This window comes from Gymnogyps californianus, chromosome 2, assembly GCF_018139145.2.
Source record: "Gymnogyps californianus isolate 813 chromosome 2, ASM1813914v2, whole genome shotgun sequence".
NCBI classification, from domain to species: domain Eukaryota; kingdom Metazoa; phylum Chordata; class Aves; order Accipitriformes; family Cathartidae; genus Gymnogyps; species Gymnogyps californianus.
The window spans coordinates 23,364,196-23,389,692 of record NC_059472.1 but is presented as its reverse complement, the minus strand read 5'-3'; the positions used below and the strand labels follow the sequence as shown (position 1 = coordinate 23,389,692).

General features: G+C 38.0%; 1 protein-coding gene across 3 annotated transcripts in view; it reads right to left on the bottom strand.

Annotated features, from left to right (window-relative positions):
• The window catches only part of RNF19A (ring finger protein 19A, RBR E3 ubiquitin protein ligase), a 59,947-nt gene that overhangs the window by 10,647 nt on the left and 23,803 nt on the right, over window positions 1–25,497 (bottom strand). For all 3 annotated transcript variants that reach the window (XM_050891334.1, XM_050891333.1, XM_050891335.1), the window contains 4 exons: window positions 10,423–11,177; window positions 4,321–4,529; window positions 2,183–2,327; window positions 1,448–1,610 (listed from right to left, as the gene is read on the bottom strand). In XM_050891334.1, the coding sequence (XP_050747291.1) occupies window positions 1,448–1,610; window positions 2,183–2,327; window positions 4,321–4,529; window positions 10,423–11,039 (1,134 nt within the window). In that variant the 5' untranslated portion in view covers window positions 11,040–11,177. The remainder of the gene's footprint in view (window positions 1–1,447; window positions 1,611–2,182; window positions 2,328–4,320; window positions 4,530–10,422; window positions 11,178–25,497) is intronic.

The window sequence follows — 25,497 nt, the reverse complement described above, 5'->3', positions numbered from 1 at the left end:
TACTGCAAAGCAAAAGGATTCTTTATGTCAGCCGAAGATAGGGCAATAAGAATTTAGTGTAGGAAGAGAATTTACATTAATGTTAGAAAAATCAATTTTACTAAGAAAATCAGGCTTGGAGAGCCTGTGGAATCTCCATCATCAGATGTTTTGAAGACAAGTGCAAACGTGTGACAGGAGTCACAGAAAAGTGACCATTAAGCAGTGGGGTGCAATGGAAATTCTCACGAGGTGCCCTCACAGACTAACTTTCTGAGACTTTACCATAAATATGTGAAGGGTGCTCAGTGATGAGGACCTATCCCAAAATCTAACGAGAAAAGCAGAACATGCAATAGTAATTTGATATAGGTAACAGTTGCTTTCTTCCTCTTACCATTTATGAGGTTCCAATGACTGTATGGGACTAAGGCAAAACAGAATAGAAGGGTCAAAAAACAACTGTAGCAGAAGGCAGGAGTACTTGCTTGAAAAATGAAAAAGAATACAGTGGAAGAGCTGCATCCCTGGACTTTTTATCTAGCAGCAACAGCTCATGTGAGAAACACTGCACCCCAGTAAATGCAGAATTATGTGTCTGTGCCAGTCATTGTGAGAATCCATGCAGATAAAAGCAGAAATAAACAAATCTTCCAATTATGCCATCCAGGACATGTAACTGAACAATCAGCATCTGCTGAACCAAGCCATCATTTCAAAAAGCCCATTTCCAAAAGATTCGAATAACTTACTACTTCATCCTAAGGTACAAATAGAAGATGTAATTATCTTTTGTTTTCCTTCCAATTTGTCATTTACTTTATACTAAAAGCTATTAGTTATATTTTTGAACTGCCTTCTGATTAACATGGTCATTTCTAGCCGATTCCCACAAACAGTAAAATGAAGATAGATGCTGTCTAGCTACCTGCACTGAACACTGCTCCACATGGTGGACTGGCCCAAGGCAATTAACAAGCTGCTGAGTATAAATGCTTAAATGTGTGCATGCACAAACCCATACTAACATAATTTTATACTAAAATACTAGTAACTATCTGCTTTTAAGAAAAAAGAAGGATTTTCTTTTTGCCTTCCTTCTCCTCTAAATATTGTTTAATTCTAAGGGACACAAGGGAAACAAGAGGTTAAAAACAGAGCAATTTTGAAAAAGGATGCAAGAACTTCCATGGCAAGAAACATAAATCGGAAATTGTTCGGTGTTTTGCTCTGCCTGTTTTAAGAGGAACTACATTCTTAAAAACACGGCTTCTCCTTCCTGTACAATTGAAACAAATATCCTCAAACAATTCAGGGCTTGGTTTGTTTGGTTTTTGGGGGGTTGTTTGATTTTTTTGTTTTGTTTTTTAAGAGCTGGTGAAGACAGCCAACTGAACATAGTATTACCCAAGTCATACAATGCAGAAGGTCAAACCTGAAGCATGTTAGGAGTTGTAGCACATTTTACCTTACGTCCCACATACACAGGAATTCCAATAATCATAGCAGGAATAGCAATGCCAGCTATTAAGGCAATTCCTACAGGAGCTCCAACAAGTGTCCCTAGTTGCCACAGTATTTTCTTCTTACGGCTCCATGGTTTCTTTCCCCAAAATGTGCAACCTGATGGGCTAACAGAAAGAAGAAAACTGTAAAGAAATTGTAAATAAATCAACATAACTATACAGTACTGAACTGTTCTCTAGTTACAAAATTATTGTTCTTAGGTTCAAGTTACAGATGTTATGGATACCAAATCATCAGTTATAATTTCTTCAGATTTTTTTTTTGCCTTTACAGCATATTTTGCAACATAAAGAGAAGCATATTGCATATTACCACATGCCAATCTGTGGTTCACAGGTAACTTAAACAATCAGAGTTTTTGTATTGCTTACTACGAAGACAATACAGCAATATTAAGATATCAGTAAAAAAAGTGGGTATGTTCATCTAAAATGCTTCATTTGTTGTACTAAGTACATATTGCATGCATGAATCTTAGGCAAATATTTTAAAATAACAAAGCACTAATTTCAATACATGCATTGAAAACTAACTTAATTCTCAGATATGGATACTTCAACTGTGATTCTCTACTCCAACAGGAAGAAAGCCAGACTTAGAGCACCCAAGAATCTACTTCTATATACTTTAGAAAAGAAATCACCAACCACATAGATCTGTTTTTTCTTAAATGTACCTTAAATAATGTAAATCTGAGATCTCTTTCATACATAGCCAACAGAATTCACAGCCACAGACAGCACAAGTCATATGATTGCAGCTTCCATCATTCATTTTTATTATATAAGCAGCACAGCGTGGGCATGGCTTTATGTCATCAGCTGTTTAAAAATGAATATTAAGATCACATCAGTTCTTTAGACAAGCAGATTTAATCAAAATATAGACATACTTTGGGAAAACTGATTGAACCATTATCTGAAAAACGGAAGTAGTTTATTATAAGTTTGCTTTACAAATCTTAATTTGGCAACGACTTGATAGCTATTTGCATTTGTAAACCTTGGACCAAGTAAAACTCATGATATCAAGGCATATTAGATCACATTCAAGTTATTGAATAGTTAATGCATACACTCTGTTCAAGAATTTTCTAAGCTTAATGCAATATATATTAGAGTCGGACATTAAATATGTATGTTAGTACAGGACTGGTAATACGGTCTCTTTAAATATAATCCTTTTTTACATTTCATGCCGTTATGAATCTTTTACTTGAATATTCAGTCTCCACTCTGTTATTTCTTCTTCTTATCTTAAATCCATCTCCCCTTCCACGTTAAGTGCATTTCTTTGGTATCACCAACCTCCTCTTGAGTCCTTTTCACAGCCCTACTTAATACTTACTCCCTAGGAAAAGATATTGTAGCAAAAAGAAAATTCTGGAGGCTCTCCTTGTTCCCAACTCAAATATTGAAAAACACAGTTAAGTGACTAGCTCTATCATTAACAAACAAGGGTTCATTGAGCAACAGTGAAATACTTGTATACTGACACAACCACAGTTGTGATCTTCGTTCCTTCACATTACTGGTTAGCATCTGCACTTTGGGACAAGCTATTTACTCACAGCAGCAGAACTAACTTGCAGCTCCTAGTGCAGAAGTCCAAGTCTACTGTCTCTGTGCTACTAGGTACGACAAAGGGAAAAGAGGGGTTATACTTGGTATAAAGAATATCCAAAGAGGTGCAGAACCAGCAGAAACAGTACCTCTACCAACTCCAGTGCAAAAGGACAGTGAGCAGCTGAAAGGATGCACTAGCTATTCCCAGATGGGAACAGATGCACAATTTACAGGGCAGTAACTAAACCGAGCATGTTCTTACAGCACAGGTATGGCAGAGCTGCTGCTGTTCATGCTGGGAGTGACTGAAAGGGCAAGGAAAGGAGCTAGCGTGCTCATTTATTTAAAGTTTATTTTAAAATTTTTTTGAAAACTGGAGCAAGATGCCAATTTTTAAGACAAGATGGAGTGCCTTGTTAAAATGAGCCAGCACAAACAACAAATTAGAGACTCCAAAGTCTAGGGCTGGATTGGAGAACGACAGCTCTAACTACATTCAAGGTGCAAGAGAGACTCTTTTCGCCAAATATCTACCTTGTTTGCTCAGGCAGGCACAAAAGCTGCTAAACAGACCAGAGTTTGGTGAAACTCAGAGCCAATTCTTATCAATAGCAAACTGGACTCTTGCTCTGCAAAATACTACTCTGAATAGTTTATCCTGTTTTTTGGGGGGTTACAAACAAGTTCAATTTTAAGAAGATGGAATTGTTTGCTTTCTAGTAGCCAAGACAGATGAGCATTTTATTGAAAAACAGAAATTAGTATGAACAAACAGATGTCAAACATCAGAGCTGGCATCAGACTAATAGTCTCTTTTGAAGGCAGAAAATCAGTAGGTTTGAGTTTTATTTTTAACAGCTTTTATTATTAGCAGCCCTGTGAAATTTCACCTACAGTGGAGAAAATAAGTGTTCCCAGTGTGTAAGTGATACAACTGATGAAGTCAGCCTGCCAAACACAGAGAATGCTTTGCAGCAAGTTCCTTTGACTTCACATTTTTCAGCTACAAAGGAAGAATTTAAAATGCTGACGAGCCTGTAAGATTGAAGTCAGATGCTGTGGTCACAGAGTACTTCAAATTATAACATTTAAAATTTGAATTCAAACTTAAAATTGTATATTTTATGTTTCTGAAAGACAAAGCAGCTAGTATCTACCATGCTACTATTCAGTTCTTTCCTTTTTAGAGTTAATTGTGCAAATGTACTAAAAAGATACTTTACAGACACAATATCCTAATCATAAATACCTGCTGCTCCAGATTCCTGGCTGTAACTAATAGACGAAGAACGAATTGTTCTCAGGCGCAGACTTTGAGCTCTCTCCTGGCGAGCAGCATCGCAGGTCTGGTTTGGATGCCAAATCTGCTTACAGTGATAGCAAAACTCAGTTCCACAGCCTTCTCGTCCACACGTAAGTTTGGGACAGCTGGCACATCCGAAAGCAATCACAGCATATCTTGAATGATCAAGAGGGGCAAGAGAGAATTTTGTTAATAAAAACAGTCCTATCTATAGACCGAAGCAGACAAGACAGCTGCCAGAGCAGCTGAAGCAGGTACAAAGGCAGTGGACATCAGGAGTTGACATTAGGTGGCCAGCACAGGTTCCTTGCCACCTCCTTACATAACTCTATCGCTATTGCATTAGACTAAGAAATAAAAAGAAATACTACAATCAGTGTTAACACTTTGCTCTCCTCCACCTTAATAACTTCATGCAGTACTGAAATATACGGTATTTAAGGCTGAATACAGTACTGTAAGGTTTACGGTCACAAAGCAACCACAGTTCAGAAGAGTGGGCCAATAAAACCAAAAAAGTATTTAAGCAACTAGAAAAAGTTATATAGTTTCAAAAGTGTCCCAGTCACTATGGGCATGTCTACCCATACCACTATCTACTTTAAATAGATGTTTGTTTATTCTTTATATTTTAAAATGTCAAAAAACCAAAGCAACTATTTTATAAATAAGGATTTCGGTTTCTCAATTATTAAGACAATTTCATTTTTCTGATAATTTTTAAAAATACATTTCAAACTGTAAATGCAGAAATTGGTAAGAGTTCAGGGCCTCATTGTGACCTTTACTCTGACAATACCATTGAGCAAAAAGCTCCAAAAACATTGAGACTTACAAAACTGTGTTACACTATTTTGTAATCAGACTCTACATGAACAATTCTATACAATGACAGAGTTGTTGCCACAAATCAATTCCTCCATCAGGTTTGCATTTTAAAGTTCACATGATAAAAATACAATGTGTATTATAGTTCATATTAATACTAAATATAAATGTATATACACATACACCTTAATTCCTACCCATTGTAATTTTTTCAATAATTTTATGCAATAGCCTTCTTTTAAATAGAAAATACTAGGTCCACTGGTGTGAACACTTAGAACAGATGTATAGTTTTATTCACATGAACAGTCCCCCTGAATAGATGTCAAAACTTTTATAAATGCAGCAGGGCTTAAATTTATGGCTGTTCAAATGAACGTAATTTTATTTTAAAGGACTAAATTGCTTATTTTTATCCTCTGCCCAATTTATAGCAGTTACATAAATTAACTCAAAATATTCTTTATCAGTAATGATACTAAAAAAAAATTATTCCCACTCACATATCTATCTGAAAATTTAGCTATTTTCATTTTAGAGTAGCCAGATCTGAAGCTCTGTAAAGTTAATGCAAATCCTATGCCTTGCATTAGCGTTTTAAAACAGCATGTTTGAGGTTCCCCCCCCCAGAAGTTCTGCAAACAAATAGGAGTTTTCAACCTTTAATTTACAGATGATGCAGTTACAAATAAAAATGAGATATATGCTTGTCTGTTTTCGAATATTTCTTACTTTCCAAGTAAAAATTTATTTCAGTAATTGCTAGACTCTTCTATATTGTTGCCAAGTTAATCATCTCTATTTTCCCCACTTACTGCAACTGAAGAGATAATTGCTTTGTATGTACACAAAGAGACTCTGATCCAAATGCTTCTTCAACATACAGGGATACATCCAAGACTCACTAACGTTATATCAAAGAATCTCAAGTGTGCTAATAAAGAACGGGCGCATCCCTGAAAGCACTCCCCATTTGGGACTGATATATTGGCATACCTTTAGAAAGTAACTTTTTAGATCAAAGCAAATCTCAGTTCAAACTGTACGAGATTAGAGGTTTAATTTCAACATTTCTCATTCATTTTACATGTGATGTGAAAGCCAAAAGTTCTTGTTAGGCCGAGAGAAGGGACAAACAACCAAATTCAAGGTAATAATGAGTAAAACAAAAACCAGAGGCAAAGATCAATTAATTGAAGAAAGGATGTACAGTGAGAAGAGGAATGAAGAATTTGTACTCTTTTGCCCAATCTGCTTTTTACCTGACAAAGATAAGAAAATCTAGGAATCGCTGCTCTCTTCTAATAATGTCAGCAATACAATCTCAGAGCAAAACCATTAAATAATTCAGACAGAAGAAAAGACAGAACACGTTTGGAATACTGATTCACTAAAGCTTGTTAAAATGACATCGGAAAACCGATATGAATAATCTCAAAAAATTAGTCTGGAACAAAGTCCAAGAGGTTTCCTTATCCGTGCTCCTTCCCCAGGGAAGGATCACATATTTCCCAGCGTCCCCTACCAAGCCACTGCAGGTAGGCTGCAGCTGGTCCAGACTTTTACAGTATGTCAGGTAACAACAACGGTCAGGATGCGTTTGAGCTTGCAACAAAAGCCAAGGATGAAGTAGCCCAGGGTCAGAAAGACCGTGTGTGCCAGCAGTATGGACCATTTCTGGCATTAGACTGCTTTAGTGCTAGAGACCTGACAGCTTCCAGGCAGCTTGTCCAGGGCATAACTACTGCAACAGAGGTTCTCCTCCAAACTAATCCGTAGTTCTCTTGTTCGGAAGATCATAAGAAGTTCTCCACTGGGACAGGAGAAGTAGTAGTAATACACTTAATACTGCAGTTAACTTTGTTTCAAGATATGTTTGGTTCCAGTTTTGCCATCTCTAGGACCTGTTTTTAACCAAATAGAGTGAAAGACAGTTGAAAAAGAGATATTTACTACTTAACTATTCTTTATTGTTTCCTGAGAACACAGCAGCCCACGATGTATGAAAAAACCCACTATAACATACTAGCTTCCCTCCTTTTTTTTTCCTTCCTCTTTTTTTTTTTTTCCCCTCAGGGATCAAAGTTTTTATAATTATTTGTTCTTTATCTGGTCCAGACCTTTGTCCAAGTGTGATGCCCAAACCCTGAAACAGTATTACATGGGATGTTTCATCAATGCTGAGGAGAACTGAAGCACTGTCATGCACCATCCACTCAGTTCCTTCTTTTACCTATTTGTGCAGTAAATTTTTCCTACCAAAATGCTCTACTTTGCACCTATTTCCTATTATTACAGTACTTATTTCCAATTTTAAAGACAACTTTAGGAAATAATGCTACCCTCTGAAGTTATTGTGTCTCTCTTACTTTGGGATTAATTGCAAATTTAGTAAATGCATTCCATCCAGCTCCTTCATGAAATATTTGATCCACGCTGAAATCAGGTCAGCTACCATCACAACCCTAATGCATTCTGCCAGTACTACCTATCAAAAACTGTTCAGAAAAAAAAAAAAAAGCCCTCAGTTTTAATTGCATACTGTACAAGTTGATTACAATTGCCAAAGCAATTAGAAACTGTGGCTACTGTTGTACCACATAATTGTTAAAGCAAATGTCTGCTGATCTGAAGTTTGTGTGTACTGTATGTGATACCTCATCTTGAAACAATGTTTGTTAGCATAGGCTGTTCAGTGAAAGTCTGAATAGTGTTTGCTCCCCTAAACCTCACGCCTGTACAATTCCTTCCTCCATCCTCCTCCTATGCTCCACAACATTAAATCCCTGTTACTACTTTCTATACTGCTTCCACTTCTCCCTCCCACCTCCCTGTGGGTGCTTTCTCCCAGCTCCCCTGGCTAACAGCGAGGTGAAAGACCAGTGCTGCAGCAGGCTCCCAGCTAGGCACATTATCGACTTGCCAGACGGTGCTGCGCTGGCTGCCTGGAAGGCCAAATTTAAAAAGGTAGCTAGGATTCATATGCAGGTATTTCTCTTGCTGGAGGCGTTATTGATGGTCTCTTCTGCTCAAGTACTATATTTTTTTCCTCGAAAATTCTTAGATTAACTTATGCTGAACACTCAACCCCCTCCGCCCAACTTATCTGAAGGTGCTAAAGGTTTCAAAAGCAATCAGGAGAAAGATGGGAAAAAGACAAAACATGATTGCAGGAGCTCTTGCTTCTTTTGGATGACAACCATAAAGAATGATCCTGCTGAGAAGTATCCAAGTAACCAACTTAATCCGATTTTAAACTAGTAATGAGAATTCAGTGAGGGCGTACTATCTGTGCATTAAAAACAGAATCCATCTATCACTGTGAAGCATTTCCCTACCACATGAAATACATTAGGAAAAAGTCGTGTTATCAAAGGTACAGTTAAGGTCGCCCATAGAGTACTACTATGTTCCTCTCATACATAAACACTGGCATAGTTTAGCTGCCTGGCAATATACTGTGTTTTCCACAGGATTCCACCCTCAGAGTAAGGAGCATGCAGTAGGCAGTTCTGGAGCAATGATTTAAATTTTTGCTATATACTAATACATTGCTGTGGTCCCACACGACTGCACAGAACTTTACCTTTGCTCTGACGACCCGCTTTTTATTTTTATAATGGTATTATCTATAGCAATTATCATTACAGTTTCTGACCATTTAAAGATACTTAGGATTTTTTTTTTTTTTAAAACAGATTAGAAACCGAGGCACAAAAAAATAAGCAAGGTGAAAGTCTCCATTAAACAAATCTGCCTTAGTCTACTTACTAAAGTACTAAAAAAGTATCTGAATCACTGAAATATGGTTTAACAGAAAATGGTTTAACAGTTCTTACATGCTTCCCCTTACCTCGAGTAACAAGTCTGTCCAGAACATGAAAACTCAGGGAAACTTGAGCAAAGCATACTTCTGCCTATCAAATAATGCCTTCTAGTGGTTGTTTTCTTTTGCAGTATCGAAATACTAAGAGCAAGCTGTACTGGTTTTGTCCACATGACTCTGTTACAAGCTCATGCAACCAATCCATCTCTGAAGTCATTTTTTCTTCTCTGCTCAAACTATACCACAGCAATGCCATCCACTTTGGACCAGAGGACCAAAGAAACTATCACCTTTCCAGTCCCTGCTTTTGACCCCCATTAGCATATTCTGTTTCATTTAAAGTAGGAAAGCAAAATTGTATTTCAATATGTTTCTTAACATATCATTTAAATTTGAAAGCCTCCTAAACATTGAGCACCTGAACATTAATATTTGAATATTTAATCTACCTAACAGTCAGTCCTATTTTGCTTGTTCTCTTCCAACATTCTTTCTTTTTTTCTTTCTACTTATGGCTCATCAGGGAGGCTTTGAAACAGAGATGCCATCTTCTACGAGTTTTCAGTGTGCACTGCACATCTGGATCGCAGTCATGGCTATAACCTTTAGACATTATGATAATGCAAACAATCTCTAATAAAGCAACTTGCTGAAGAATGGCATTATGAGACACCAACAGCAGAAAAGCATGATGAGCTGCTCCGTAGTATTCAGCCTACTCATGTCAGAATTCAGAATGGTTTCAGAACTGTATTAAAGCAATGTTAAAGCATTATGTTCCTCAGATAGTAAGCAGGAACAAGCTGATTATTATCTTACATCAGAATCCTGCTGACAGGCAACAAGTGGTGTCTCAACCAGCCACAAGATGGAAGATATCTGAAGCTGGAGAGGCCTGTTTATTGAAAGCAAACCTTCAATCATTTTTCACAGTTAAAAAAACCAAAATACCCACTGTGCTTTAAGAAATGGACTAAGTTAAAAGTACAGTCACCAAATTTTCAATTCTCTTTAGTCTGAGCTTTGCACTGTTGCCTTGGCAGTGCAACATCTTTTTTTTTTTTTGCCTGCTGTAGACACATAGCAACCACCTACCAATAAGTTTCATGACATTGCTGAAATTCCCTCTGTGCAGGAAAAAAAAAAAATCCTACTTGAGGAAGGGTTTTATTTTGGAAGGTGGGTTGTGACTTGGGTTTGGAGGGGTTTTTTTGTTGTTGTTTTGGGTTTTGTTAGTTTTTTTTTTTTTAAAGAGAATTCTGCCTGCTACCTACTCATACAACACATAACAAAATGCTGAATTAAAGCAATTAATTTTTCAAAAAGCATAATGCTATGAACATTATCTATTTATACTGTCACTTTTTTGCAGATATTGGGGAAAAAATACATACCCACAATCTGGAGCTGGGCACCACCTACAATCAGGATCTGCAACCAGCCATCGCCTAAGCATAAACTCTTCGTATTTTTCCATCAAGATGTCGTCATTTAATATCAAACGAATATCATGAGGATTAAATCGTTCTGAGCATTCTGGACAGCTAATATTAACTCTGCTCTCGGAGATTTCTATCCGGAGATACTGACGCAAGCAATCCACGCAAGATCTATGGTGACAAGTCATTATCTCTGGGAACCTGTCCTTAGAGTGCCGCAAAAGGCACAAGGGGCATTCCATGAAGTCTCCACTTGGTTTGCTGCTAGAGGTTGTTCCGTTATCAGAAGAGGTACACGTGGAGAAAATAGAGTTCTTGTCTGTACACATTTCTGAATGAATACTTTCAATACTTGCAATTCCATCAACACCTCCATTTAAATCCCTAGACTTGCGTTTTGTGTCTTTTTTTCTCCGAAAAAGAGAGCCCAATGAAATTCTTCTTTTCTTTGGTGCCTTTTTAACTGACGGCAAGCTCACAGAGGAAGCAGAAGACTGGAGGTCCCGATCAGAGCCCATTTGCCGATGTAAACTCATGTCTAGGTCACTCATCAGAAATGGGTTAAATTTCATATACAACCCTAATCATTTTTAAGGATCAAAATAATGGAGTCAGAGGATACAGCCATATTATTATGTAATCCAGTTTGAGAGTCTTCATGCAGAAAATTCACATGTATCCGCTTCCAGCAAATTCTTCAGAGGAATTCCCTATATTAGGAGGAAAGATGAAAAAATAGATAGATTAGAATCACATCCATCACTTTTGGTTCTGAAAGATCACAGCACTCTAATGACCTGTTATTCATATTACTACCACGTGCTCCTCACCATCTGACCCAATACTTTTTTCTGTCACCTTTTTCTATCCTTTACATCCTTCTCATCTTAACAAGCCTGAAATTTCCCTGTGGTCAAGGACTATCTTTGTTACACTTAAACAGTGCCGAGAACGGCATCTTCACTCCCCTGCCCCCTAAACAGGGTGGTGTGTGTGTGTGTGCACGCATGTGTAGAAGTTACCATAACCCAAGATGACAACTAAATGCCTAACAAGTTCTTCTATAAGGCATAGTAACAGGCTTACAGCATTGGAAACTTTTCTGTTTTCTCTGCCTTACATTTTCCACACATGTGAGAAGGTCACGTACAAACCCAATATAGTTAATTAAAAGAAACGAAAGATTTTTTGTGTGTGTTTTGAATCTATTTAGACTGCCAGCAGAAATTAAGTCACTGTGGCTAAACAACTCAAGATATTCTCAAAACCTAAGGGTTCTCAGAGAAGTATGCAGATGCATATTTATAATGTCAGGCACCTGAATATTTCAGGAAGCAGAGAGTGACAGCCAACACTGTCTTGCCCTTCAACTTCCATACTGCAATTCAAGCAAAGACTAGAGTTAAGGTGATGACATTTGAATTTTTCATCATACTGATTTTTATTTAAAAAAAAAAAAAAAAAGCCCAAAAACCAGCTTCCCATCACATATCAAGCTTCAATTATTCCCTATGTACAAGACAACAGCAACGATTTCCTCCTGTTCCCTGTCACTTAACTGACTGGCTCCAAGGAGAGAGAAAGAAAGGTGTTTTCCTGTTTTCCTCCAACAGAGGAGACTGCTACAAAAAGTGGCAGATCACCTCCAACCAAAAAACACTCACTTCCCTCAAACATGTAAATATTCCCACTTCTTGGAAGCTTGATTGTACAAGAGGAATTTTTCTAACTCTCAGTGAACTGCTTCTGTAATAGAAGAACGAGAAGGCATTTCTTATGTGACATCAGTGTTGCATATCTGGATGCAACTACTGCTGGCATCATTTCCTTCCTCAGTGTTTCCCAACTTACCTCCCAGAAAGGGGTGCACTGAGTTTCTATGATTTTACCATAGGATGATAAAATCAGAAACTGGATACTAAAAAGAAGGCAAAAGGTAGAAACGAAGGAATGCAGAGGGCCACTGATGATGACACAAAAATATAATTTCTAACTTATACATCTTGGTATGGAGAAGACGAAAGGGAGGCGAAAAACCAACACTGACCGAGGTGAATGCCTCTATTTACCAGAGCCCAGGCAGTCTGCACACCAGCTAGAGACCGGCTGAAAAACAACCATGTGCTGTATGTCTTCGGGACGGGATCACTGAGATGACTGGGTCAAGACTAGGAAGTTTCAGAGGAAGACTGACTAGCAGCGGAAACAGGAATCCCTCTCCAAAGAGGAAACACAGAAATAGCCCACGGGCTGTCCAGCTCGCCAGAGCAACGCGTGCAGCAAACCCACTGCTGGGCCCTCTTCAGACTACTGTAGCTTGGTATTATATATGTACTAGAAGGTAGCCAAGTCAACACTATTCAATTTATACTACCATCCAGTACAGTAGTACCCCACAAGAATATTACGTTCCTCAAGTGTAAGAATTTAAAAGAAAGAAAGAACACCCCCCCCTCCCCAACCAACAAAAAAACTCCAATCAACAAAAAAAACCCTCATCTCCTGGTTTTCTAAAAAGAGGTCTTACGTTTTGGGCCACTAGATTTTTTGTTGTTGTTGTTTTTTTAAGAAAAAATTTAAAAGCCACTATATTCTATTTTTTCAAATGCTGAATTATTATTACTTTTTTCTTTTTTTTTTTCCCCCTCCTCTTAATAAAGGAAAATCTTGCTTCTGTGGAACACTATCCAAAAAATCTTGTTTTATTCCCAGGGTCTAAAATAAAGCATATTTCAAGAACATAACATACTCTTCCTTCCCTCCTAAGGGAACATTTTCAGCCTAAAATCTAGTCAAAAGGAATCTTGGATGCTTTACCTGCTTCTGTTCTCAAAACAAATCTAATAGTTTTACAGCCGCTGATTCTCATTAAATGAACTAAAACATTCCCTTATCTAAAGAAAAAAGGTGAAACTGAAAAAACTGCTCAACAATGATGACAGAAGGGAACATCCTTCTCTCCAGGATCTTGGCATGATATTGTATCATAGATAAATGCAGCTGGTAGACAGAGTCTGAAATATACTACAGATACACAAATCCTATAGCCTATGGCTGACAATAAATTAAGTTTATATGTCTAGAAGCGCAAGAAAAACCTTGAAACCGTTATTTTAACTGCATACTTACTAACATTTGTATGTTCACACAGATACTACTAGGACAGTGGAAAGTGCGATCCTCCCCAAGCCAGGAGAGTCTATGAACAACACGAACAGCAATCAAAGCACTCATTTCAGGCAAGAAGGTGGGTTTTTTTTAAAAAGAAAAAATAAAATAAAGTAGGAAGTAAACACAGCCAAGCCTATGACTACAAGCTTTCCCCTCCACCCTTTCTCTGGAAAGAATGCGTATTACAGCATTTTTGCCAGTTCCAACAGATGTACAAAATCAAGAAATAGCAGCTCTGGTGATGAACCAGTTGTACTGTTTGTTTTTTTTTTTTTAAATAAACAAAGATTCTCCCATGCTCTAAAGAAAGAGACCAGTACGTCCTATAGCTCTCTTTGTGCAATGGGATCTGATAAGCAGTCTCTCAGAAACAGCAGATTGCTCTTCTAAAGAAAATGGTTAAATTTTGTCAGGATTTTTGAATAGAGGAGTTGCCAGTTATTTCAGACAATCATCAATTATGCTCTCTAGATTTAAATGCATAAAGCTAGTTTAAAAAGCCATACTCTTCCTCATATAGTAATTTTGGATTGCCATTTTAGTGATGCTCAAAGATGACTTTGCTGAAGTGAAAAGATTCAGCAGATGATTTATTACAGGAAAAAATGAAGACAAATGTTACAATGCTAATAATGATCAGAGCTGTACAAAATCATAAAAGCCTTACTAGCGCATTCTGGAGCACTGGCCAGTTCTCATGTTGCCCAACCCAACACAGCATCTGCATGTTTTTGCTGACAAAAAGAAGGAAAAAATATTTGATTCTGTACAGCCAGAGAACACAACGCCTGTATTATTCCAGTAACAATGAGTCCACATGAAGGAGATACACTGTGTGAAAAATGAAGCTCTGAAATCAAAAGACTTGAAACAAGCAGAGACACACAATTATGGTAATAATAACAACGAACAATCTGATTTTGAGAGGCAACATTCATTGCAAGTTCTGTACCACTCTCACTGACCAGTATAAACTCTGTCAACATACAGAAGAAACTAATATGGGCAACAGTGAAGGGACAGAAAAACCACACACAGAGTATAACTCCTAAAAATGTAAGTTCACCACTGTCCTCAACATTTCCTCAAAAGCACTTACCGACTACAGAAAAACCATGTTTCTGGCTTCCTGCCATGCCTAAAGCCCTACCACAAATCCAAATTCCAGCCGTGCTTTGCATTCTGCTCGCGCCACAGACTACCACAAAACACCAGTTGCAACAGCACAAACACACCTTGTCATTTGAAGATTTTCAAAAGCACAAATGATGTTTACAGACGTAACTCACATAAAGCTCAGTACTTAACTGCTATCTGTTCCTTCAGTAATCCTTCCTAAACTGTTTGCTGGGGAAACCTAACTAACATCAAGTTAATTTCCTTCTATAATTCTTTTCCACCATGCTGCTTTAAGTAAATGCTATTGCCGACCATATAATGGAAGGGGAGTGAAAGGAAATCGGAATAATCTTGCGAAGGGAGAAGTTTTCAACTCAGAGATGACTGGGGTGAAACATATCTTCTAGTATGGCTCTCCACGACATAACCTTTGCTTGTCTCATCTTACCAATTTCAAAACTTTTAGGAAATGCTCTAGGGCAGCTGATATATAACCCTACTGATTTTGCAAGAAAAGAGCAATAAAGCCCTACTTCCGTAAGCCAGCTGCTAGGGGAGACTAGCTCCCTCGTGCTCCTAACTGTCCTCCAAACACACCAGAGGCACAAGCTCAATATGCTGCCTGCTCTTCCATTACATGTTCAACCTGGTGTACAGGACAAGCAGCTTCACACATATTTGCAAAATGAAGGCAGGCTTAAACATTTGTGTAGGAAAGGAGAAAACCCACCATAAACATAGATGTAGCTACATCCTCACAAAACCCCTTAAACATTCCCTCATGTCATTGGTGCTTAAATGGCAAATTTAGACTTCTCCTGTTGCAAATGAACACTCTTCATTTTAGGCATTTGCTCCTCCTGGCAATTTAACCAAGCACCAACTTTCTGTTAGCATACTGAAAGCTATTTCTTCATTAAAACTGACTGCTAACAGCCTCCTTCTCTGACATCTATAATTCCCAACATCTATACTCTGTAGGTGCTTTCTGAGATGCACTGCCCCAGCTTAAATAGAGCTGTAACAAAAACCCCAGAGCCTGAAGTTCATCCACCGATAATGCATCACAGATCTGAAATACATTTCTGCCTCCCTCTTCCAATGAGCATCTCCTGTCAATCACATAGTATCCTCGAATGTCTAAGCTACGATGTTCTTAACATAGAGGTATCTCTAAACACCTAAAAGAGGCACCAAAAACACTTTTTCCTTTTTGTTTCCTTCATGGTGTAAGAACTGTAAAAATAGCGGAATAAAACGTAAAACAAAAATATGCAAAAGCTTAAGCTACTAAATTAAATACCAATGCACAGGATTTTAAAACAGCAATCAAGTTTCTTGTTTCAATGGGCATTCTTTAAATGTCATTTCATTCCACAATAGTTTTAAAACTGGGGGGAAAAAACCAAACACTTTTGCCGGAGGATTTCTAAAAGAATATACCCCTACTTGCTTTACATATGATTCAGGTTCAACTAAAAATCTGGCATCACTAAGAGTTAAAACAGAGTGAGGAACAGTCTGAAAGAGCCTAACGATTTTGACAGCTATGTGCTTCTGTAGCACTATGTCCCATTAAAAAAAACCCACCATACTCACATCAAGGCACAGGGTGTCAGAGCACACTAGGACTGTTACTTGGTTTCATTGCAGATGATTTAGTACAAGCAGAACCAACACTTTGCAACTTGGAAGTAAACAAATGGAAATTATGTTGAAACAACAAAGGTTCTGGCAGAACCTTTACAGGCACTAAGTTGAAAAATGAAATCCTTTAATGGTAACATAATGCAGCATAGGTGAAATGCTTAAATGCAACAATTAGCAGAATGCATTTATGACTCCTTCAATATATTTCCCCTCAAAAACTAAAATTAAGAATAGTAACATTTTCCATTTAATGTTTAAAAGACTGTAAAGATACTGAAATTTAATTTGTGTGGGTTTTTTTGATGTCTTCTAACTTTGATTTTTAATAAAAGGTGAAATGAAAGGGTTAATACTCTTTGGATTAAACTGAGAAGTTTATTGTATAAAAGAAAGTTAACAAATTTGTATCAGAAGATTTCTCAAGCTTTTAAAACAAACCCAGACCTACAGACACTTATTAAACATGTACAGTGATTTGTTACAGTATGCCAGGATGCAAAAATGTAAAGTCAAAGTAACTCAAACTGAGCTGGGTAAAACTACTTTAAAAATATACTCATGTAAATTTTACTTCATTATGGCTTTTCTCTTTTGAAAAAGAGGGCACCGGTATGGTAGTTTACGTTTTATGAAATTTATTCAAGCAAAAAGTAATTCTTATCTTTCAGACACTTTTGCAGGAAGAAATCTTTACTTTCCTGTCCTGCTTTGTTCTAGGAGCCACATACCTGAATGCTTCCCTTAAAGCACGAAGACCATTCGTTACAAAAGTTACCAGAGTTGCTTCTACTACTAGTAAATCTTTTTCAGAGTGAAAATTACTCGATCATTTAGTTAATTAGGCTCTCATTTCTTTATGCTTACCATAGACTACCGATAGCTGCACAGAGGCCATTATTTCAAAAATAGGACTCCCAAATCCACAACCGATCAAAGACAAATTTTTCAAAACCTTTAGAAATCTGCCATGTCAAGTCTCAAACTTTACATATTATCTTTAAACAACAAAAGAACAGCTTCAGTGAAATAATTTCGTTTTTTTAATTTATGCAAATTCAAAAGACTGGGAGTTCAGTTGCCTGCAAGTACTGTACCAAGCATTCACTCACAAATTTCACATTGGAGCTTGCAGCAGGCTCAGTGAAGGTGATGACAAGATCTGGGACATACCCGTATCAGCACAGAACTGATAAGCAGAACAGAATAGGGCCCTTATTCCTAAACTGAAAGGAAGTTAAACCCTCTGGGATGAGCCAGCTTGACACACGTAGGCCACTAGACCAGTGCCGAGTGAGAAACAAGGGATCTTCCAGGAGCAAAAGGACTTGATTTAACATATGGGAGTTTCTATAATGCAGAGTCAGTTTACTTTAGGAAAGTCTTCTAATAATTAGGATCAGTCTAGAGTCACCATGTAATGCTTTGTTAAAATTAAACAAAAGACTGTTACTAGATACCAAAAGCAGACAAAAGGTTAGAGCAATTCCCTCATCACATGCAAGCCTTTCTTTTCAGCTGTTAATCTGCACTTCAACTGGGATGTTCACTAAAGGAAGAACAAGACTGCTATTTATTTGTAAGGCATCTTTCAACAAACATTAAAGTAAAACATCATGGTTTTTCTAATCAACTTTATGTCCAGATTATTACTGCGTATTCTAAATCATGTTATAAAACCCCCTGATATTCACAGATACTATTATATAAGAATTTAAGAGAAAAGCACTTGTGAGGCAGATATTTTAATCTCTTAGACTGCACTGTTACTATGTCCCAGTTTATTCTGATTGCACTTTACGTTTCCTTAAAGTCCTGTGTCAATTATCTGAAAATTCTATTGTCACTTAGAGAACAAAGCAATATTGTCTGTAAAACAATGAAGCAAACAGGCAGACTATGAACCCACTTGGGCTCAAAGCCTGAAACAGTCAGACTGACCGGGCATTAAAAATCAAAAGATTGACAGTATTCAAAATACATGGAAGCCTGCAGAGTACACACTGCAGAATTGCCAAAAGTTGACTGATATACAATGTTCTGTTTTAAAATTCACAATGGTATGTAGCAACCACAAACCAATCCTGACAGCTAGAAAAATCTTCAACAGCTTATAAAAAAAAAAAAAAAAAAAAAAAAAAAAAAGAGTTATGCTTCTTCCTTAGAAATTTATGTGCAATACATCCTGTATCATGTGTTCATGACAGTTGCTATTAGGAAAGGAAGTCTTGCAAGCTGCTCAACTTATTCTGAAAGTCTCTGAACAACTGATTGCCAACTCCAGCAAAACTGTTCCTCTTGCAGATAATGCCTGTAAAGAAGAGAGTGCACTTAAAGCGCCTCCCCTCAGTCTGGTTGGGTGGTGGTGTTTTTGTCACCATCCTTTCAAACCCCAAAGGAACACACCATAATCAAACAAAACTGCTTAGAAGAGAAACAGCTTTTCCTCTACGACTCAAATGTTCAGTAAAAGATTTCATCAGCACTTTCACAAGCAAGGCCAGCCAGGATAAGATGGAGCCCCTCTTAAGGGCCCACATTGTACTTTTGCTAACAAATGGCAAACAGGCAAGAATTCCTTAAACTCTAAAAACGTTAATTTTCCAAACCAGCAGCATTAAATCTGGGTATATTGAGTGCAACAGTTGACCAAAACTAAGAACTCAGTAGAGAGATGCTTTCTATTTGTGAATCTCCACGTCTACATCTGTTGCAAATAAGACGAACGGGATCAATTTTCCCTTATCTAACTCAGCAGACCAGTCTTAGTTCAACCATGCACTCACTCGCTGTGTTGAAAGCTTATCCTATGCACTGTGGTGCATTACTGTAAGCAAATGTACACCAAACTAAGCCAACAGAAACCAAAGTCTTGGAAACACTGGGGGGGGGCGGGGCGGGGGAGAACAAAACGTCACCAGAACTTTGAACTATTTTAATCCTTTAATCACTAAAATCCTCACACTAGCACAGTTTTTTCCTTGCATAAATGATGGGCATGTATTCTCTTTGTGCAACAATGGGCATGTATTTTCACTTCTGAATATTGTGGAGAGATTTATTTTTATATATACTTTGAAGTAATGTTCTAAAACATCTGACTAGCTAGTGGTCTGGAAAGTGGAAGCAACACTAAGGGATTAAAAAACGCACAAGCTGCCTGTGCACTAACAAAAGTTTTAATCTAACTGTATCAATACTTTCATTTAAACTAAGCACTCTTTCTGACCATCAGCTGAAAAGAAAATTAGCCTGTATGAACGAATCATTCAAAAGACTGACAAATGACTGTTTGACCTGCCTGAGACAAATAAAAATTCCCATAAACCCAAAATCTTTCCCATCCCTACAGTAAAAATATACTGTAAATTCTGCTTTTAAAATCCTAATCATCTGTAAGAGCAGTCAATATAAAAGAACTAAGGAACTTAATTCTGAATTCTGTCTTCTGAGAATGCTTATACAGTATGAACAGATCCAGATACGTCATCAATGCAGTCTTAACAAAAGCATAAATGAAACAAAGTAAATTATCTGGCAACAGCAATAGCAAAACAATCCCAAAGCAAATTTTCAGAGTTTTTTAGCTCTATATTTATTTTAGCTGAAAGCAAGTATTCCCCACTTTTGGTTTTACTCTTTAAAACTACTGCTGAATGATACCTCGGAATTTCCTGCAGCTGCTTTTTATTCTAAACTATACATTGCAAAATAATTGGAGTAAACATACACAACAGTGAAATAGTATCAGAAAGTTTTGTTCCCTGCAGTGTTACCAATCCTGCAAGTGGAAAACACTGCAACACTCCTGAATGCCAGGATCATTCGTCCAGGAAAACTGCTCCAAAATGCAAGTAACCAAGACTCACAAATTTCCAGAATACGCAGATGCAATTTCAGGTCTGTAATTTTGCCTGATCAAATAGTAATGGCTACATACTGAATTCTGACAAGCTTTTGTTTTCAAGCAGGCTTTAAAGTTTACCCTACTATAAAAACAAACCATAAAAAGCACCAAGATATAAGGTGGGACAAATACTGTAGTAGAAGGATCTGAAACCAAGAGCAGGAGTTCCAGAGAGAGCACACAGACAGAATTTGAACAGCATACCAGAGAGACAGCAGCTTGGGGGGGATATGTAAGAGGTAACAGATCTCAGTTCCTGGCTCCTATTGATTTTTAAATTCAGCAAGAGCCAGAGGTTTCTGTCTTGCACTGAGGAAAGATATTATTGACCAGCTGACTGGCAGCATCTTCCAGCTCTGTTTTTTCTGTGGCATAACTAACCTCTATTTTCAGGGCGGAGGACAAAAAGAAAAAGAAAAAAACAAAAACGCACACTGATCTTGAAATAGCTTTGCCTCAAAATAAGTAGTGCTGGAAACTATTAATGGATTACTTTTTAATCCTCTGGTGCTATTTTACCAGTTTTATTAACAAAACGGATATACAGATATACTTTGGATAAAACTTATAAAGTAAACTAACTAAACTAACTAAAAGGGATCAAGTTAATAAGAGTTTTGAATTCTTCCAGTGAGCTGAAGTTAGGCTGTGTTACCTTACCATGGGATGGGATAAGAACTTGGTCACAGTTTCTGAAAGCCACTGTGACAACTCACAGCAACTTACTAAGCCACTGTAAACTGACAGTATCTCAGCCCTTGAGAACTGAATAGCTACTGTGCATTGGTCTCATCTGATATAAGTCTCTTTACAGAGAAACTAATAGAAAACTTTCAGAAAAACTTGGGTGACTGAGTGAATAATCCACAGCAGTCTATTCTAGCAGCAGCAAGTCCAGGATACAGACAGGAACTATGACAAAGTTCTCTGAACTCTGTTATGGCTAATGCCATAACTGCCGAAACTGCCCTTCAGGTCAGGTACAAAGTTACACCAGCATAACTAACCACTCCTGTTCATTCAAGAAGCGAGATTAGTGCAAACCTAGTCTAACATGCCCAATTCTACTCCTGCCTGGCCTATGAATTTATCCTGTCACTATGTTAACTGAAAAATCCTGCATGGATGTATTTCAAATCACCAAGTCAATTTTTTGTTTAATGATAGCTCTAGTTAAACTGGTGCAATTTCAAATCCAGACCAAGATCAAAAAAGAATGAACAACTGAGAGAAAAAGAGACAAAAACAAAGACAGGGAAAGGTCTAGCCAGGGAAACAAAAATACTCCATCCTGCCAGGAACACTGCCTCTAGCTTCCAGACAGGAAACACTCACTGCCTCCAGAAAAACCATTGGCGTCAGGAAATGGCAGAAGTACCACGAAACTTATCTCACAGCTGAACCTAATGTAGAATGAAAGGAGAACATTAGAAAAGGAAGGTAAATACAAACCAGCTAGCCATCAAACACACAGATCTTTGCTCACGAATACATGAAGTGAAAATTTCAATCTTACTGACGCTTCTTTGGGGGAAAGAATTAGTGGATTCTTCTAGTCCTGCTGAAAATAAATAAAAAAGACCAGGCTGAAAAGATAGAGCCCATTCAGCATAGACAGGGCAAGAGAAGGGGAATGATCTAGCAGCCTTTCCAGACAGACTCCACTAGCATTATAAATAGTGTAAACACTAGTTTAAAAAGCACAAAGCAAGAAAAAGCTGAATGCTTCTCATTTAAAGTACATCTGATGCTGTACCTATGCTGGAAATAAAATATATGCCAACAGGAGGAGTTATTCTGCCAGCACAGTTATTCCACCTACAACAACATCATATACTATGCCAAAAAATATGCTCTGTCAGCACACGGCAGGATTTAGCCAGGTTGATGTGAGTTTTTCCAAACATTTTTCACTGACAGCAACACAGTGAAACTGTAACAGACTGGGGATTAAGCAGAGTTTCTCTATGCAGAAAACTGCTATATCAAATGGCTAGAAAAGTTGGTGCAAAAACATCCACTTGTGGCTTTAAAGACTTACGCTTGCGAAACTTTCTTAGTCCTCATTGCCTCGTTAATGGCATCCAAACACGAAGCAACACAGGGGAGTTTGTGAATCCCCTGCAAGCCACTGTGCATTAGCCAGAGGCCTTACAGTCCTGCACGTCAGGCAACACTCTGGGTCACATGGTGCTGATGAAACCCTGGCAATGCTGTGACGTTCTGGATTGTCAGAATGCTTCACATTAAACTTAAAAAAACAAAACAAAACAAAAAACTCAAAGGTTCCCTGCTATGCTTAATACATTCAACAACAGAATACAAAGTCAGAAAAAAATGCACAAGACCTACAGTGATTTTCCTCTGCCAGCTGAGGAGTGCTGCAGCAGTACTTAGTGGCACACTCAGTGAGCAACTGCCAGAATGGAGAAAAATAAGTGTGGGTCAAGATGTATTTGCACTATTCCATTTACTCCATGACTTTTAAATTAGCAAGTTACACCTCCATTGCCAGGCCCCACACAGGGAGTATTTCTGAAATAAAACTCCCCTGCCCTCATGCTTTTGAGGAGGGATTACAAAGCCTTTTTTCCTAACACTTTCCCCCTCCACACATACCCCCCACATTTACTCACATATTCTAACATGTCTTTAAATACACTTTGTTGGATGTTACTTTTCCTCCACACAGCATCATCTTAAACAGCTCTTTCCACACAATTATGGAAACATCATTCGTTAAGCCCCTTTGTGCGACAGACTGTGACACATCATCCATTTCAAACAATTACAGGCACAACAGAAAAAAATGAAGCAAGCATAATGCAATTCCTAGAAAAGCTACTGTGCTTATTTTCTCCATTATTTAGAACAGCTAAATATTTTCTAATTATAGTCTCCAAACAAAAACCTTGAACCTTACCTCAAACCTTTCAGGTTCTGAGATAAAACCATACTTTGTGGTTTCTAAATAGTAACACTGGTAATATGCCTTCAACTATACCCTTTTTAGTAAAACTTTAAAAAACCCAACACCTTAAGTCAGATTTAAAAGCTTCCTAGACCACAGAAACATCACATTTGGTAAACTGAATTGGTACAGAAGATGCTGCCTCAGGCCAAGAGTACTTGTTAGCCTAAACCTGAGACACAGTCCTCAAATGCCAGGATAATTTTTTCCTTTAAAAAGCAGAGTAAATAATTTGTAAACACTACAAAAGCTTCTTGTTTATTTTTTAAATCAGCTGCAACCCTCCAGCTTGACTTTGAATCCTGTCACAGTGACACCCACAGTTCTGCTCTGATGGCGTTAAATATAGCTCTCCTTAGCTGTTTGCATCCAGACAGATCTTAGATGAAACAAGTATCTTAAATTGAATATAACACACAGGCTTTCATATTTATTTCCAAGTCAAAGATATTTGTTTAATCAGCAATAACAAAAGTCAGTCCTCTGTTCATCTTAAAAATAAAATACCACTTTCTCTGGCAGGTCATAAATTCACACAGTGTCTTTTAAGTCCTTGCTTTCTTTCTACTTGCAAGTTAAGCATTATGAATTTCAAACTGCAGTAGATGATTACCGATTTCTTTTCTTTTTGCTTATCTAAACCTAGTGTTAACACTGGAAAAAATTCCTTGAGCAATACATGTAGTTTGCTTCTGAAAAATATCTTCACTTAGAACACCAGCAAAGAACTGTTACTGTAATCCCAGTTTAAAGAGCTAAAAGCAATATCCTGCAAGCCAAGAGTGTCAGGCACAAATATTTACAAAATAATCTGAAATGTCTGTAATAAACAAATGGGACAATACCTAGTTTGTCAAGTACATTTTCTACACACAAAAGATATACACTGAGTAGCAGTGTATATCTACAAACACCATTCACAATGATTCCTCCCCCTCCAACTCTGCTTCAATTCCAACATGCCATTATCCACACCAACCAAAGCGACTGAATGTGTGCAATGCAAAATCTCACCCTGACTTTGCTGACGTCAAAGTTTTCTTGCCAACAGATGCTTTTGAAGTAGTTACACAGCACAATGGAGACCTAACATAACTCAGAGGTTGGATTCCTGAATCAGAAAACAAATGCAGAAGAGCAGGAAGAGGGGGAGGACAAAGTCAATTTTTCAGTCCGAGACTATGGCTGTACCAGTCACAGTCTCTCCATGTGACTGGCTCGTTTTCCAGGCTTCAGGTAAATTCTCTGAATCAACCCGAGCCAGGAAGAGAACAAAGCTGTGGCAGTAAGAGCCGAAGAGGTCAGCTGAAGCAACCAGCTAAGCAGCGACCGGAGAGCAGGCAAGGCAGAGGCGCAGCCTGCTGCCCTGTTTGCGTCCTCCTGGCCGGTCACAGCAGCTCGGCAGGAAAGCAGCACAAGCCCTCAGCTAGCACACCTTGTCCCTTCGGGCCATGCAGCCTGACCCAGACAGAATAAGGGCAGACAGCAGTGCATTTGTCTTTTCCATCTTCAAAAACAAAACAGATGCCTCAAGTAAGAAACATTTGAATTATTCTAAAAGCAGAAACTGGAGCCAAAGCTAACAGTTTGTATACTCTGCAGATCACTTAAGACTAAGGGATTCCTGAAACTGCCTACAGACACCGTGTCCATGATGGTGGCAGAATACCTCACACTGGCTATCTGGGGAATGAACAATACCACTAAAAAATCTCAAAAATTAACTCAAAAGCCTCTTCTATTCACTCAGCTTTTTACAGCTACCAGGGGTCACCTCTGCTCCAACCCAACACCAGCAACATTCTGAATTTTTACTCAGAAAGGTAGCAGTCACTCACAGCCAGCCACACACAGACATGAAGGCATGTTCACAAGTGTGACGGCTCGTGTCACAGATCCTCAAACTCAAGCCTGTACGCAAAAGGACATTTGTAGTCACCTCACTGCACAAGGACCTTGCGAGCCATCTTCACACTTTACTCTCAGCTGCCCCCATACGTTTATAATAAAAGGCTCCTCATTTCTATCAGAGCTTCTGCCTAACATATAGCAACTGCTACATGAAACAGAAGAACCTTCACAGAGGACAGCAGTAGCTGAAACAGATTTAAAATGTGGATTTTACAAACCTGCACACGAACATTCAAGGATAACGACACTTAGCTTCCACAGCCACTGACAACATGACTCCGTTCTTGAATGGAAATCAGATCCT